General features: G+C 35.2%; 3 protein-coding genes across 10 annotated transcripts; 2 read left to right on the top strand and 1 right to left on the bottom strand.

Moving 5' to 3' along the window:
* Nucleotides 1-305: 305 nt before the first annotated feature.
* On the bottom strand, nucleotides 306-4,649 carry LOC114385379 (pentatricopeptide repeat-containing protein At3g53170). Of its 2 annotated transcripts, none has more exons than XM_028345429.1 (4): nucleotides 4,306-4,649; nucleotides 3,127-4,222; nucleotides 2,428-2,528; nucleotides 306-531 (listed from the first exon to the last, which is right to left on the bottom strand). In XM_028345429.1, the coding sequence occupies exons 1-3, from the start codon at nucleotides 4,630-4,632 to the stop codon at nucleotides 2,506-2,508; spliced, it is 1,446 nt and encodes a 481-aa protein (XP_028201230.1). In that variant the 5' UTR covers nucleotides 4,633-4,649; the 3' UTR covers nucleotides 306-531; nucleotides 2,428-2,505. The 2 variants fall into 2 exon arrangements, with proteins under 2 accessions (XP_028201230.1, XP_028201229.1); XM_028345428.1 differs by lacking the exon at nucleotides 306-531 and adding an exon at nucleotides 750-1,412.
* A 2,273-nt stretch (nucleotides 4,650-6,922) lies between these two features.
* LOC114384531 (mediator of RNA polymerase II transcription subunit 17-like) lies at nucleotides 6,923-11,070 on the top strand. The gene is made up of 6 exons (XM_028344224.1): nucleotides 6,923-7,647; nucleotides 7,767-7,962; nucleotides 8,355-8,468; nucleotides 8,687-8,772; nucleotides 9,010-9,394; nucleotides 9,550-11,070. Exons 1-6 carry the CDS (start codon nucleotides 7,565-7,567, stop codon nucleotides 9,571-9,573), a joined length of 888 nt encoding a protein of 295 aa, XP_028200025.1. The 5' UTR covers nucleotides 6,923-7,564; the 3' UTR covers nucleotides 9,574-11,070.
* Nucleotides 11,071-11,704: 634 nt separating this feature from the next.
* On the top strand, nucleotides 11,705-14,962 carry LOC114385223 (OBERON-like protein). Of its 7 annotated transcripts, none has more exons than XM_028345243.1 (3): nucleotides 11,705-11,826; nucleotides 12,506-13,693; nucleotides 14,105-14,721. In XM_028345243.1, exons 2-3 carry the CDS (start codon nucleotides 12,607-12,609, stop codon nucleotides 14,719-14,721), a joined length of 1,704 nt encoding a protein of 567 aa, XP_028201044.1. In that variant the 5' UTR covers nucleotides 11,705-11,826; nucleotides 12,506-12,606. The 7 variants fall into 7 exon arrangements, with proteins under 7 accessions (XP_028201044.1, XP_028201047.1, XP_028201049.1 ...); XM_028345246.1 differs by having other exon boundaries at nucleotides 11,730-11,826; nucleotides 12,559-13,693; XM_028345248.1 differs by having other exon boundaries at nucleotides 11,765-11,956; nucleotides 12,567-13,693.
* Nucleotides 14,963-14,977: the final 15 nt, after the last annotated feature.

Below are 14,977 nucleotides of genomic sequence, written 5' to 3'. Positions count from 1 at the left end.
CGGATTTTGTCCACAGCATCACGTTAAGGGGTACCACCCTTTTCTCGACTTTGATTTAATATTGAAAGTTGATAAAGACATAAGCAAATGAATTTTCAAATTTATGAGATCATTCATGCATTCAAGTATTCCATCTCTACAGATAAAAAGAGTATTACGTGATTAATTGAAGGCCCATCAAAATATAGAAAACCCTTACCAAACAATGTACAAATTAAAAATGTATTGATTAAAAGATACAATGCAAAGAGTATTACATGATGAATTGAAAGTCCATCCAAGTATGGAAATTTGTCACCGTCCCATCTTAAATAAGAAAACATATATCATATACCAATTACCAAACAACACATTCACCTCTAGAAGAATGGTATATACAAGTAATCCTTGCATATAAAAAAAGCATGGTTGTGACAGTCTTTCATACACTTTTACTTCCTTACCTTTTAGCTAACATGACCTATAAATCTTCTTTTCTCTTGGTCATTTTCTTGTTTCTCTTCTCATTCTCTTGGTCATTTTCTTGTGTTCCTAGTGAGCATGCAAAATAATATTAATCCAAAAAATTAATAACATATTTAGTAATAATTTGATAATCTTTCCTCAGGGGATCCCCTCTCCCACCGTAAGGCATCATAGTCAGGTATTCATGGCAATGGAAATGAGTTTTCTTGGCAAAGAGTGATGACTTATTCCACGTTACGCTCAAAACAAAAAAAGAATTTTAAATTACCTGAAAAAATAGTTTCACACACAAAGTAGTAATAATACATTCAAGTAATGACAAATCCACAAGCATAGAAGCACATTCATTTTAACAATTAAATGGATGGACTTTATTATATTTCATACATTATAGACAAACTATGCAATTACTTGGTGCACAACTCATTTGCTTTGAGGATTTTTGGTGGTATAAAGAAAAGTGCAAATAAAACACCAACACTTCCTTTGTAACACTATTTTCTACTTGTTAAAATTCATGTAGGTCCTACTAGTTTTGGAACGAAACCCACTAAATGAGAAGAGACTTGCATATTTAATGGGACCAACATAAATTTCACCCAATAGAAGAGAGTATGTCAAAAGAAAAATGTTAGTGTTACTAGCATTTTTGGTGATACGCTATGGTATTATTGGAAATTTGGGATGCAACAACCCATCCATACAGCACATTGCAATATCAGTAAGCAAGGTGGGTATGAGCTGTATAGACTGCAAAGCACCGGGTATCGTAGTCTGTCTTTCAAAATTGAACACCTAACCCAATTGGTTGACTGAGTTGCATACATAATGGTATGCAGGACACCAAAATTGATTGAAACTACACTTGAGATTATGATAAATAAAACCCAACATTTTTTATATCTTCAAGCAACATGCACTCCAATGCTATATCATCTATAGAATCCCTGCAGGAAACACAAATTTCCAAATTCAGCAAAGTTTAAGGGTGATGATGCAAAAGACTATTTGTAAAAGTCACCCCCGGCAGCACAGACGCATTTGACACACAGAAAGAAACAATTCGCGATCAAGAGAATCAGAAATTAGAAAGAACAATAATTATTAAGGGGAGGGGGGGGAGGGGGGGTGAAGTTTCACCCTAATAATAGGGTAAAAAAAATCATCCCCCCTAAAGAAATATTACTTCTATTAAACTCACTTCCTTAAAAAATTCTACCCAAAAAATTCTCCCACTTTTTACCCTCAAACAAATCCCAAAGTTATTGGACCAACCAGTTATGAAATAAACTTTGTGGTCTTCCTGATTCACTTTTCAGGCAATGACAAACAACTGTGCACTTAACATGACAAAGGCATGTTAGTACAATTAAAAGTTGAAACTGATGATAAAATCAGGTGACATACAGACTAAAATTTTTCCATGCTCAAGAGAGATTCACCTACACTGATTAGATTGAAAACCAGTAAAGGAATCATCTTAAAATCCAAAACATAAGATTACAATATGAAACAAAAAAGAAAGAACAACTTCCTTTGAAAAGAACAAAACAGGGTGTTCCCCAAGAGAAGGAATTCTATTTGAATGACAGGCATCCTCTTTGGATCAAAGGATACCTTCTGCAATTGGCTGCTTGATACAGTATTCAATAGATTTTAAGGTACCTTTGACGACTTTGAAAGTGTTTTGAAGGTGCTAGTTACATTTCAGACTTAAGCATACATTCAGTTTATACAGGCTTCTATCTTGTGAATTTTAGGCATAGTAGAATATAAGGAGCTATAAGAAGGAAAAAGAGAATTCAGTGAAAACAATGCTTTTAATGGATATGCTTCTTTTTTTATCCAACAAACTATGAATAGAAGTAGGAAGCTATATTTTCCAGAACATAATACAGTAAATGACTTCCAAATTGACGGGTAAAAAAGATTCCTTCAGAATAATAATGTACTTATACTTACCTGCTGAAGTTCTCAAAGATTTCCAAATCAGGATCACCATGAGTAGAATTGTTAAGTCTTCAATCACAATTATCTATGCTAGCATCCAATCAACTTAGTGCCTGTTGATCAAACATTGGGTAAGGTGTGTTGATGAATGATGATATAAAAATTATTCAAGGGATAATGAATCAATTAGTGAAAAGCAAAACTAAGGCATTACTATTGCAGAAAACAAGAAAATATAGAAAGGCAAAGAGAACAAATGGTCTTCCTCCCAAGGACTAGGAGAAAACAATATTCCGTGCCTCAGCAATTCCTCATTTACATTGATACAAAACAGAATGCCTACCAAAACCCACTTACCCCCCCCCCCCCCCCCTCCCTTTAGACCTATGCATAACTACTACTTTCGCATAACAAGTTTGAGAAGATGAGTACACCTGATAAATTAACAGCATGTATGGATTTATAGAGCCTCTTTGCATGATTTTTGCATTATGCCTTATTTCTTTGCCAGTCTCAGCCCAACCTAACTAGCTAACTATATCACTTACAGAGTAACACTAATAGGAATCTAACATTGTCCTGCGCAATAGTGGCATACACTTGAATACCAAGGAATGTTTATTAGATTAGGCATTTCCTACCAAGCACAATAGGACGGGCGAAACATAGAAAACATAGAAAAGGCATCAAAGAACAAATAGCACAACATACCCAAGCTACTTTTGGCAGAAATCATCATGTTTTCCAAGTTTTGAACAGCCTCAGTCATGCCTTGGGTGTTGTATGACTGGATCATGCAAGCGAAAGTGATGTTATCAGGTTCACATTTTCTTTCTCTCATAGCCAAGAATAACTCGCCCATTTTTTTTAAGTTGCCAGCCTGACCATAGGCACTAATTATGCAATTAAAGAAGGGAGTATCCAATACTACATCAGAATTTTCAACATGCCTCATGATTGAGTCAACTTTGTCAATGCACCCAACTTTGCTATAAGCACTAACAAGTGAGCAATAAGTTATAGAATTAGGCTTCACTCCTAGATGCTTCATCTTCAGAAAGTGTTGATCCATTTTCTCAATCTCTCCAGCTTTGCCAAACACCTCAATGACAGTATTATATGTTACGATCGTTGGAGTGAAAAACCTCTTCTCCATGAAATCCATAACAGTCTTCATCTTCTCATACATGCCAGCTTTTCCATAGGACTTTATCATCGTATTGAACGTTGTTATGTCTGGCTTTATCCCCATTAGCTGAAATTCATCATACCACTTCTCCATCTTATCGATTTGCCCAGCATTTCCATATGCTCCAACAAAAGAATTCAGCGTGAAAACATCCGGGTGGGAGTTTCCATTTTCAATCATATCATTCAATGCATCATCCATCTGTTCAAACATGCTAGCCTTACCATATCCATCAATGATAGAATTATACGTCACACAGTTGCATTTGATGCCCAGATACGACATCTCTGCTAGAACATGTTCAATCAGATCAAAACGACGAAATTTCGCACAACAACGGATAAGAATAGAATAAGTATATACATCTGGTTCGCAGTCAACAACTGATTTCATATCTTCAACAGTAGAAAAAGCCTGATCAAGGAGACCACTTTGACCATAAGCACTTACAAGAGCAGTGTAGACATCAACAGTAGGTTTAAGGCCTTCAGACAACATGATCTCAAAGAGCAGAGAAGCCTCTTCAGGCTGCCTGCACTTGCCGAGCATCATCAAAAGCTTTGCATACGTTCGGCATCGTGGTTGATACCAGTATTGCTTACGAAGGAGTGCAAAAATCTGCAAATAATAATAAGTAATAATTACTTGTTTCAGAGTTCAGACACAGAAAATGTTAATCCTAAAATCAATTAATTACTGGCCTCGAGAGCGGAGTGCGAACGACAGCGTTTGATGGCGTCGTCGAGGGATTCGAGAAGGGCCTTGGGCCAGAGCTGTTTGTGGGAGGAAGACTTGGCCTTGTTATGAACGCCTCTGATGGCGGCTTCGGTTCGGAGAATGCGGGACAAGTCCTTATTGGGGTCCTTCACCAACTCCGCAGACGCTGGTTTCGAACTCCGCTTCAACGACTCCACCCGAAAACCACGGCGTGTCTTTGGAGGACTACGATTCGTTGAAGAGGTGAAGGGCGTGGCGGAGGAGATGGAAGAGGACCATCTTAACATCATTCCAGATACACTCAGGACCATCTTACAATATGTGGATATTTAGATGCTTTCACTATAATTTTTATTTATTTTTACCATTTCTTTCAAAATATCATTTAAAGGTCAAAACTAAAGTTATTTAAAAGTTTAATTACACTGGTTTCTAAATTTATCTCTTTTAATTCTTATAGTTAATAGGTAAATTTTTTAATTCATGTGTTTATATTTCATTCTCAAGAGGTTTTTGATGATAATTAAAATGTAAATTTAAAGGACTAGAAAATCTATTTATTAAATTTCAGAAAAATTTACTTATTAATTATAGAGATTAAAAAAGATAAATTTAAAAATTATAAAACTAAATAAATAATTAAATCTTATTTAAATTTCAACACAATTATATTAATTATTATACTTTATTTTAGAAACTAAACTTAAATATTAAAATACTTCAGTCCCATAAATTCAAACAAAACTTAATAAACTTTAGCGAGTGTTTATTAAACCATATCCTTTTAAGGATTTCGGGAAATGAGAAGATGAAAATGTATATTTTTATATTTATTTAAAGGTAATTGAAAAAATATTTCTGCATATCTTTTATTCTTAGGATAGTGAGTTACTCATGCTTATGTTAAATATTGTATTGAGATGACTCTCATGAAAAAGAATGAAAATATGAAATTTTATGAGGTGAGAATTGTATTAAACATGTAAAAAATTTATTATACTCTCGATATCAATACCTAAATATATCAGTTAGTATCTTAGATTCTGCAATTCAACTTTGACAACAAAGGCTGTGAATTTAAAGAGAAGACAGGTATACTGTAGATGTCTGTTAAATTTAATTATTGATATGAAGGCAATTTATCGATTTTATTTTTTTGTTTACTTGGGGTGTGGTAAGTTTTGTTTTACATTTCTTTTGTTTTGCTTGTCCTTTACAAGACTAAAGGGAATATTTTGGTGTTACATTTCTTTAATAGTAAGATCTGGTTAAAGAATTTATTGGAAAAATTTGTAAGATTCTTCAGTGTTATTTGCAAACTATAGTGTTTGGTCTCTTGTCTTATTATGTAGGTGTATATAATGAGTTGTTTTATATAAAAAAAAATATTTTAGTAATATAACATACATTCTTAGGAAAAAAATAGCATGAACCAAACACATATTTAAAATATTTATGAGAATATAAAAAAATATTTTCAATCAATTTTAATAGTTAAACAAATGTATTTTTCTTGAAATACCCAAAAATAACATTCTCAATAATACAAAAACATCTAATATTCTTAAGAATAACATTCCCAAAAATGCAAAAAGATTCAAGAAACATCTCCCAAGATAATTCAATTCTCTAAGTTCAAATAAAAGCTAATAAAATTAATATTTAAATTTCACAAATCCAAATAATTTTTTAACAGAAATATTTAAATAATTTGATTACAACAAGTATTTAACGAGTACAATAACAACAAATACTTTAATATATCAAGAAGTAGTTTAACTCAAGTGATCGAGAACGTGTGAAAGTTATTATAAAAATATCTATCTCTACCGTTTTATTAATAAAAATAAATATTGCTTAAATTATTCATCCATACTTATTTAAATGTCTATCATTATCTTTGATTAAGTGGGTTGAAAGACATATATGATTTTTCACCCAATAAAAAAAAAGTCTATCTTTTATCTATTTATATATTACAAATTTTATCCACAAATACATCCATGCACATCCCCAACTGAAAAAATAGCCAGCCAAAAATGGCTTGATGGTAAGTTCTATGCTGATTATAACACAATTTGATATATTTCCCCCAATATATTCATTTATCAGCATATAAAATAACAACTGGGTAAATGCATTGAATTCGGTTACTTTTTTCCCTGAAAGTTTGTTCAGTATATGGTCAATGCAAATTTGGAATAATCTAAATGGTGGTGCTGATGTATTACAAGATTCCAGCAACATGCCAAATTGCCTATTTTATAGATTGTGTAGTGGATAAAGGAGAAATATTATGGAGGAAGGAAAAACCTATTATATGTGATGTGACTATATTGAAGATGTTTTCTTTAGTATTTTAAGGTTGATTATATTGTCTTGTCTCAATTGAATAAGTTAAATTTTAATAATTACTCCTGCAATTAACCTTTTAGGCAAATGATATCTTCTATAGTTATAACATAAAATATTACAATAATTGGAAGGGTATTGTTAGATATGAAATCATTCATTAGTTTTCAATCAATAGCTTTCATCGATGATTTAGTGCATATATTTTGAACTTAAATATATTTTTCATAAACTAAGCCCTCTCATGGAGTTATCTTAACAATAACTATGTCCTACTTATAAGATTTACATCACGTTTTTGAAATAAAAATTGTTTTTGATGAATGATTATGCATGGCATGATAAATGTCTTTTAGGCTCCATTGTTTTACACCCAGATTGTCTTGTTACTGATCTATTTTTTGCATTGATGTGTGATGTGCTTGACATCAGTCTTACCAAAATTTCTATTGATGCCCAAATCAGTTTTGCTTAATTTCTCTTGCTAATGCTATCTGCATGTAGCTTTTAGCTCCTTCAATTTTCCCTTAGGTGGTTGAGGCTTTAGCTAACTAATAATGAAAATTCAGAATGCCAAAGGAGAGAGGAAATGGGTCTTTGTTACATGATAGTTGTGTTGGAATTTAAATGCTTAGACATAAGACATGCACACACTATTATGATCATCTTGTGGTTTACTTTGTTTTTGGTTAAACTAACTCTGTACTACATCAACAAGGAGACAATTGTCTTCTTGGCTAAAGACTGCTCTGTATCACGGAAGAGAAATTCATAATTCATGTTGAGTTGGGCTTCTACTTTTAGGAACTCTTGATTCTTAAGCTCACTTTCACGCCACAGCACGGACGGTGGAATTTTCTGGGAAAACTTTCCTAGAAAATAGACGATGGCATGCAATTGCAAATCTCCCTTGACAAGCTACCAATCAAGCGCTTGGATTCCATTGAAGAAAATGGAGTTGAACGATTCCCGCCGTATGTTTCTCAATCTTTTTCTCTTAAATGTTTCCTAATGCAGATGCCATTTCAAAGTAATTATTGATAGGAACAAGAACATTGAACTCTACTTTCTGTTTACATTTCTGTTATTGCAGAGATCTGGATTACGATGCGAAGAGGCTATCCTTAATTAGGCAAATTGACTTCGCTTGGGCTGTTGAGAAGGATGAGGAGAAGAAGAAGCAGAAGAGCTCAAGAGAGACCTCAACGACATGGCAATGGCAGGACTTGGTAGAAAATTTGCAGTTGGCTCATCAGGAGCTCTCTGTCATTATAGATCTCATTAACATTGTAAGTAGTGCATCTTACTCTCTGCCAAGTAAGGGCTTCCTTTGGAACATTCTTTAGAAGAAAAAGCCAGTATGTGGCTTAAAGGAAGGAAATTGTGTTAGTTTCATGTAATTCATCAAGGAATGGAATACAGTGTTGAGAGAACTTTTATGAATGTCAACTTAAAATGCCAGAGAACTAACAATCACAGGTTCATAATTAAGCATCATGCCATTTGATAGTAATGAAACCTTTCCTGTATAACCAACTTCTTTGCAATATTATGGATGGCAACCGTGTTTTGAATTTGATTAAGATTTTTCTTGGGTGTTTTTTGTTTATAGTGTAAATGTGTAAGTTATGTGCAGTCTGACAATACAGACATGATGTTTTGTTCATATTATTGTTTTTAGGTTGAAGCAAATGATGCGGTAACAGTGGCTAGCATGACAAGACCAAAACTATTACCAAATGAAGCTTTATCTGACCGGGCTGTATCTGCAGCCATCAAGCTGCAATGTTACCGCGTAAATTTTCTTCTGTCCTTTTTCTTTAAAGAAAATTTGCACTGATGTTCAAGATCACCTCCTTTTTTTCAATGTAGTAAGTTGTAGTAAGTTTATTTGTTTAAATAAAAATTGTAGCAACTTGAGTCTCGTAAAACTTGTCAATGACAATCACAATTGGTTTAACTTTTACTTGGACAAGTAATGAAATCTTTTAACAAACTGTCTATTCTCTGCAGCATGTTGGGAAATATTTCAAGCAATCTGCCAAGGCTTTTGAACAACAGGTTGCTCGGGAAGCTAGGTTTTATGGTGCCCTTATCAGGTGAATTTCCTTTCTTAACTTTGCCTTTACTATTAACTTATTTGGGTCAATGCTGACAAGAATTTGGGAACATGTTTAGATCACAAATAACCATGTTTCGTTGCCTTCAAAAGCTGGTTCTCAAGTAACTTAACACGCCTGTATTCATTTCATCAATAATTTAAAGAAACTCACTATAGGAGAACGCTAGCTTATAGCTTACGTCACTAGTTATCAAATGACCTGATATGTGGACAGGTTGCAGCAAAATTGGAAGGTTAAACGGCAACGTCAGGCAGCTATTGTTCCAGGGAATGAAGGCTTCACCTTTGATCTCTTTGATAACTCATACGACCAAGCAGCTATTATTCGCTCATTGTCTATGTCCACTGTTCGAGTCAATCACGATGCAGCTGGAATGCTGGCAATAAATGTGTCTCCTGATTTATGCCATTCTCTCCAATTGGGTTTTGTTGGTGTACAAACAGATGATACACGGAGGAAATCCAATGAAAACAAATCCCAATTTTCAGGTGAGCATAATTTGGGAGAAACAGGTGAAGAGTCCTTAAGTGATGAAGAGTGTGTTAAGAAAGCACATTCACTCCTTCGTGAAGTACATGAAGCTATTTTCAATGAACAGGTAATTCACTCCTTTGTTAAGAAAACACATTCACTCCTATCAATAATTTGTTCTTTCATTATTGTTGTTGTTGGTTTGCTTGTCTAGTTTGTCCAATATCCTCACTTGAACATTTCTTGGTGGTGGTTTGTTTCTTTCGATTCTTATGCTTCCAGGTGTTTGATCTGGTGAATCAATAAACATTTAATCAGTTGCAGGTGCCAGTGTGATTGGAATACGGGAAAACTATTTACAATTAAGCTTAGGTCAAGGAACCTCTGTGTACTTAATACTAGTGTCCAATAGTCAAGATCATTCTACAGTTGAAGGTGAACTCACCGATAACGTAGAAAATGCAATTTTACCTCTAAGAAAGGGCAGTTTTCTAATTCCATCTGTATGGGGGAGGGATGTTGTACGCAGCCTTACCCTTGCATATACAAAGAGGCTGTTTCCGGATTCGAACCCATGACCAACAGGTCACCAAGGCACAACTTTACCGCTGCACCAGGGCTCGCCCTCCTTTCTAATTCCATCTGCTATGAGATTGATATTCAACAGATTTTTCTTGAACATATATTTGGAAAAGGTGGCGAAAAACCAATTTCCGTTGGAAATCGTTTGTCTGGCGTACAGGAAAAGGATGGGTCCAGTCTTCTTGGTCATTTTTTAAAATCTTTGGCTCACAGGATATTTTCAACAAAAGTTCTTGCAGAGCTGGAAAACGTGGTATGACTCTTTCCGAAGTTGGTTGTAAAATGGACATTTTGTTAAGTTTTTTATACCTGCAGGTATGCAAGGTCCCATATCTACAGCTAATTTCTAATCCCACATGGCATTCTCGGGCTTCGTCATGGACAATCTACATGGAGGTTCCTCAATCTATTCTTCGTGGTAGCCAAACCAAAACATCTGATTATTATGAGCTGGTGGTAAATGATGATTGCATCAACGTTAAAGCTGAAGGTTCTCCAAATGTCGCAGGCCTGTTCAAATGAAAGTTTGAGGAAACCCATTCAATAAACAAATATAACTGCAACTTAGCTGATCTTCCTGTGATTATTATGCAGCAGATAAAGTGAGAAAAAAATTGATGTCATTGCAGTGACTTTCGTATTCCTAAGTGGAGAATTTTCATATATGTGAGTCTTACGTGTAATTATACAGCAAGCTTATTACTGCAATTGAAATCATGCAGGTTGCGAGCCAAATTATTAATCGGCTCTATCAGGTAGCTATGGTGGTTGGGATAAAAGCAAATCGAGACTTCTTATGCCTATCTTTTGAGCTGGAGCAGGGTGAAACACTTGGCCTGGTTGCAAGTGTTGTTGATCCAGAAAATAGTGAAGGGTGTATATCTTGGTGGTTGGTCATGGAGGACAGTTTTGCAGAGGAGCAAAAGCTTCATATGAGCATCACGGATGGTGCATCTGAATATAGGAAATTCCTAGGTCACTTGTCTCTTGATTTGTTATACACAACACTGATCGACTTGGTTGGCTTGTGCAGTGGTGGAGGTGGCCAATGAAGTTGTGTGAATGTTTTTCTTGCACTTTGTCAAGTGAAAGAAGATCTAGGACTAGGAGGTCTCTTGTGCAACAATTGTATATAATTTATGTACACTACCTCTCAACTGATTTATGAGAGAAATAAGGGGGTGTTTTTTAATATTAGATGAGATGAGATGAAGAGAAAAATGTAGAGTTTTTTTTTTTTAGCTTGTGATTTATAATGTGATGTCATAAGTAAAAATAGACTGTTAGCTGCAATTAATGTATATAAAAATTAGAAGAAAAACTTGGTCCGGGACCCAATTATTATGTTATGTAATCATAATGGAAGGTAAAGGGAATTGGTGACAAAAGATGAAAAAAAAAATTAAATAAACGAAAGTAAAGAATTTATAAAAGCAAAAACAATTCATGATAATTCAGAAACCAAAGGAAGAAGCACTGAACAGTACTAGTATAATGAAATCGAAATTGTTTCAATCATACTTACCCATCACAATCAAATCCAAAGAGTAATGGTTTCCATTAGGAGCGTTGTAATGACTTGGCATAATTTGGTGGAAAATTTACGGTACTGGACAGAGTTAATTAACGCTTTTGCCCAACAAGAATAAGATGGCACAATTATGAATAAGTAAACATGAAACGCTAGTCAACCGTGTGAACCAGTCACCGTTGGAAAACACGACCAGACCACCTTCCTTCCCACTTCCACAGTTCAAACAAAAAATAAAATCAATTTGATTATTCTATTTTGTCGTGTTCTTCTTAATTCGCCGGTTCAGTCCTTTTCCCGGTCTGAACCGGTCAGGGTAAAATGGACAAACAGACCATTTCTATTTTGACCTAGCCAACCCATTTCTTCTTTTATTAAGTTGTGAACAATGAAGATACATACTCCAATCGATTAGCCTCCTTTCCATTTTTCTTCTCCTCTCTCTGGTAACCTTCCTCTCCTTTTTAATCCAAATCATCGTTCTTATTTTTTCAAGGATATTTTTGCTGTGATTGCGTGAATTTCGATCAACCTTTGAAGCATCCTTTGCTGCAACTTTTAGGTCTCAATTTTAAGGTCAACTTTCTGTGCCGGGTCGTTCAACTTGCATCTTTATCATTTGATCTATTGTTTGAGTTGACGAGTGAACTTGTGTGACATCATAGTTTCTGTGAGAGATTGCATATCTCTCAAGCTTCTTTATTTGATAAGAAGCTTGTTGCATAATAGAATCAAGAGTGAAATCACTGGTATTAAACTTTCTAATTTTTCTTCTTTCCCGTTATCACTGATGGATTTTCCTGTGATTATTGTGTAGATTATGATAATATGTTTTTTCGAATGTATTTTGTTTTTTGGCATCAGTTTGTGGAAAAATTAGGGCCTGATTGCATACTAAATAGTTTGATAATTATTCTCTCCAGTCTCTAGTCTCTAGTACTTGCTTTGTCTTTTGTAATGTTTCTGTGTTTTGGAGGTTTATGTGGAGTGGGGGCAGAGGATGAAAGGCTGTAAGCCTGCAACTTTTAGCAGATTATGAATTTTCTCAAGTTCCTCGCTCATTTGTAACATTTTAGTATTTAACTATTTGTAGCATAACAAAGAATATGTGATAATCATGTGCAGTGGTATATAATCACCTTTGCTAGTTACAGACAAAGTAAATATTTTTTGGGTAGGTCACCAGGCTCTAACATAAAACAGAAGCCTTTGTGAAAAAAAAAGGAATGCTCCCTCCAGGACAGCAGTCACGGGTTGGAGGACTACAAACCTCTCTATCTCTAGTTTCTTCGGATCCCCGCCTTTCTCCCGAGGAGCCTAGAACAAACTCTGACAATCTCCGTGAATCTCCTACTGAAAGTGCCAGTTCTCGAGAAACCTGGCCTACTGCTGATGCAATTGCTGCAAAGAAGATGGAGAATAGAAAAACAGAGATGGATTGCCCTGATCAGTCAGTTATTCGCCGTGTTTCTAGTGCAGACAAAATTAGTCTTCAGGACATTGCAAGAGAACGAGTTGATATAATATGTGAGAAAATGCATCATCTACCTGACGAATTTCTTGAAGAACTGAAAAATGGACTTCGAGTTATCCTTGAGGGAGGGAATGGCTCACAGCATAGAGAGGAATTTTTCATTTTGCAAAAGCTTGTTCAGAGTAGATCTGATTTAACAGCCAAGACATTGATAAGAGCACATCGTGTACAGCTTGAAATCCTTGTTGCAATAAATACTGGAATTCAGGGATTTTTACATCCTAGCATCAGTCTATCACAAACATCGCTGATTGAAATATTTGTGTACAAGAGATGCAGAAACATAGCTTGCCAAAACCAACTTCCTGCTGAAGATTGTACCTGTGAGACATGCACTAATGGCAATGGTTTCTGCAATCTTTGCATGTGTGTTATCTGCAGCAAGTTTGACTTTGAAGTAAATACATGCCGCTGGATTGGATGTGATTTGTGTTCTCATTGGACTCACACAGACTGTGCCATACGTGAGCAACTTATTTGTATGGGCCCTTCTGCAAAGAATGGAGCAGGGCCAAGTGAAATGGTTTTCAGGTGTCAAGCATGCAACAGGACTTCAGAACTTCTGGGTTGGGTTAAAGATGTCTTCCAGCATTGTGCACCATCATGGGATGGAGAGGCCTTGATGAGGGAACTTGATTTTGTCAGTAGGATCTTTCATGGTAGTAAAGACCCACGAGGGAGGAAACTTTATTGGAAGTGTGATGATCTCAAGGAAAAATTGAAAAGTGGGAAAGTGGAATCTAAGGCAGCATGCAGGGCAATATTGATGGTTTTCCAAGGTACAAGTTTTCTAGTTTACCTGCAAATTGTAGTTCTAAAGTTTCTGCCTTGACATAGGCTACACGCATGTGGGTGCACATGCACATAGTGTGAATACAACATTATTGATTTTTGCATTTTTTTTGGGCCCATTTACTATGTTCATATTATAGTAGTATATGTTTGTATTGAAAAGTTGAAATTTCATTAAAACTGTGTTTGGAATGATTAAAAAAAGAAGCTTTTAGACTATACTCTGAGGTTATCTCCAAACTTCCTGCTTTCTCTTCATTAAAACCTGAATTTGAAGACATCTGGGAATAAAATTGTGATTTGCATTGTTAAAAACATGTATAATCAATAAAATTAATTCTATGACCTTATTAGTTATCCTTTCTTCTTGATTTAACCAATGCTTTTCTTATATGAAGAGCTTGAGCTGGACTCTCCAAAAATCCTGGAAAATACAGAAAGTGGAAGGCTGATTGCTCCCCAGGAGGCATGCAATAGAATTGCTGAAGTGGTGCATGAGGCTATAAGAAAGATGGAAATAGTAGCTGATGAAAAGATGAGAATGTTCAAGAAGGCTCGCTTGGCTTTTGATGCTTGTGAACGTGAATTAGCAGACAAGGCCAGAGAAGCAGGAAAACTGAAAATGGACAGGCAAAAAAAGAAGCTACAGATTGAAGAGCTGGAGAGAATTGTGAGGCTTAAAAATGCAGAAGCTGATATGTTCCAGTTAAAGGCTAATGAGGCTAAAAGAGAGGCAGAGCAGCTCCAGAGGATTGCTCTTGCCAAGTCAGATAAATCAGAGGAAGAATATACTAGCAACTATCTGAAGCAAAAATTAAGTGAGGCTGAGGCTGAGAAGCAATATCTGTATGAGAAGATCAAATTGCAGGAGACTTCTCGTGTATCACAAAGCAGTAGTGGGGGTGACCCCTCTTCAATGCTGATGTATTCCAAAATCCATGATCTTCTCTACAGTGTTCCTCCCAAGGAAGATGGTCAATCTAATGAGTGCCACCCTTTCAGAACAAACCCATGAGTACTGGTTCAGTGTATGTTATAATCTTTTACATATTATAGCAATGTTATTCTGTTGCACAATTGATGAAGAGTTAGTCTAATTCCATTAGGTTCAAGACAATGTAAGCCTTTTGTAGATCAAAGAGGTACTAGTAAGTAAAGGCTTAACTCAGTTTGAAATTTGGTTTGTTCTATGCGGTATATGTATGAATACGCATTTGTGACAAATTATTGATTGCTTCTTGATTTGTGGAATCTAATTAGTTAGTCAATAT

This window comes from Glycine soja, chromosome 14 (genome assembly GCF_004193775.1).
Source record: "Glycine soja cultivar W05 chromosome 14, ASM419377v2, whole genome shotgun sequence".
Lineage (NCBI taxonomy): Eukaryota > Viridiplantae > Streptophyta > Magnoliopsida > Fabales > Fabaceae > Glycine > Glycine soja.
The sequence above is the reverse complement of the archived record's forward strand: the minus strand, read 5'-3'. Positions and strand labels throughout refer to the sequence as shown.

Bases quoted from the DNA above. Each gene is read 5' to 3' on its own strand.
- LOC114385379 (XM_028345429.1), bottom strand. From the start codon at position 4,632: ATGGTCCTGAGTGTATCTGGAATGATGTTAAGATGGTCCTCTTCCATC. The intron at 4,223-4,305 runs GCCAGTAATTAA...TATTATTTGCAG, and splicing joins GTTCGCACTCCGCTCTCGAG to ATTTTTGCACTCCTTCGTAA. The intron at 2,529-3,126 runs GTATGTTGTGCT...TTTGATCAACAG, and splicing joins TTCTGCCAAAAGTAGCTTGG to GCACTAAGTTGATTGGATGC.
- LOC114384531 (XM_028344224.1), top strand. From the start codon at position 7,565: ATGCAATTGCAAATCTCCCTTGACAAGCTACCAATCAAGCGCTTGGAT. The intron at 7,963-8,354 runs GTAAGTAGTGCA...TATTGTTTTTAG, and splicing joins TTATAGATCTCATTAACATT to GTTGAAGCAAATGATGCGGT. The intron at 8,773-9,009 runs GTGAATTTCCTT...ATATGTGGACAG, and splicing joins TTTTATGGTGCCCTTATCAG to GTTGCAGCAAAATTGGAAGG.
- LOC114385223 (XM_028345242.1), top strand. From the start codon at position 12,607: ATGCTCCCTCCAGGACAGCAGTCACGGGTTGGAGGACTACAAACCTCT. The intron at 13,694-14,104 runs GTACAAGTTTTC...TCTTATATGAAG, and splicing joins AATATTGATGGTTTTCCAAG to AGCTTGAGCTGGACTCTCCA.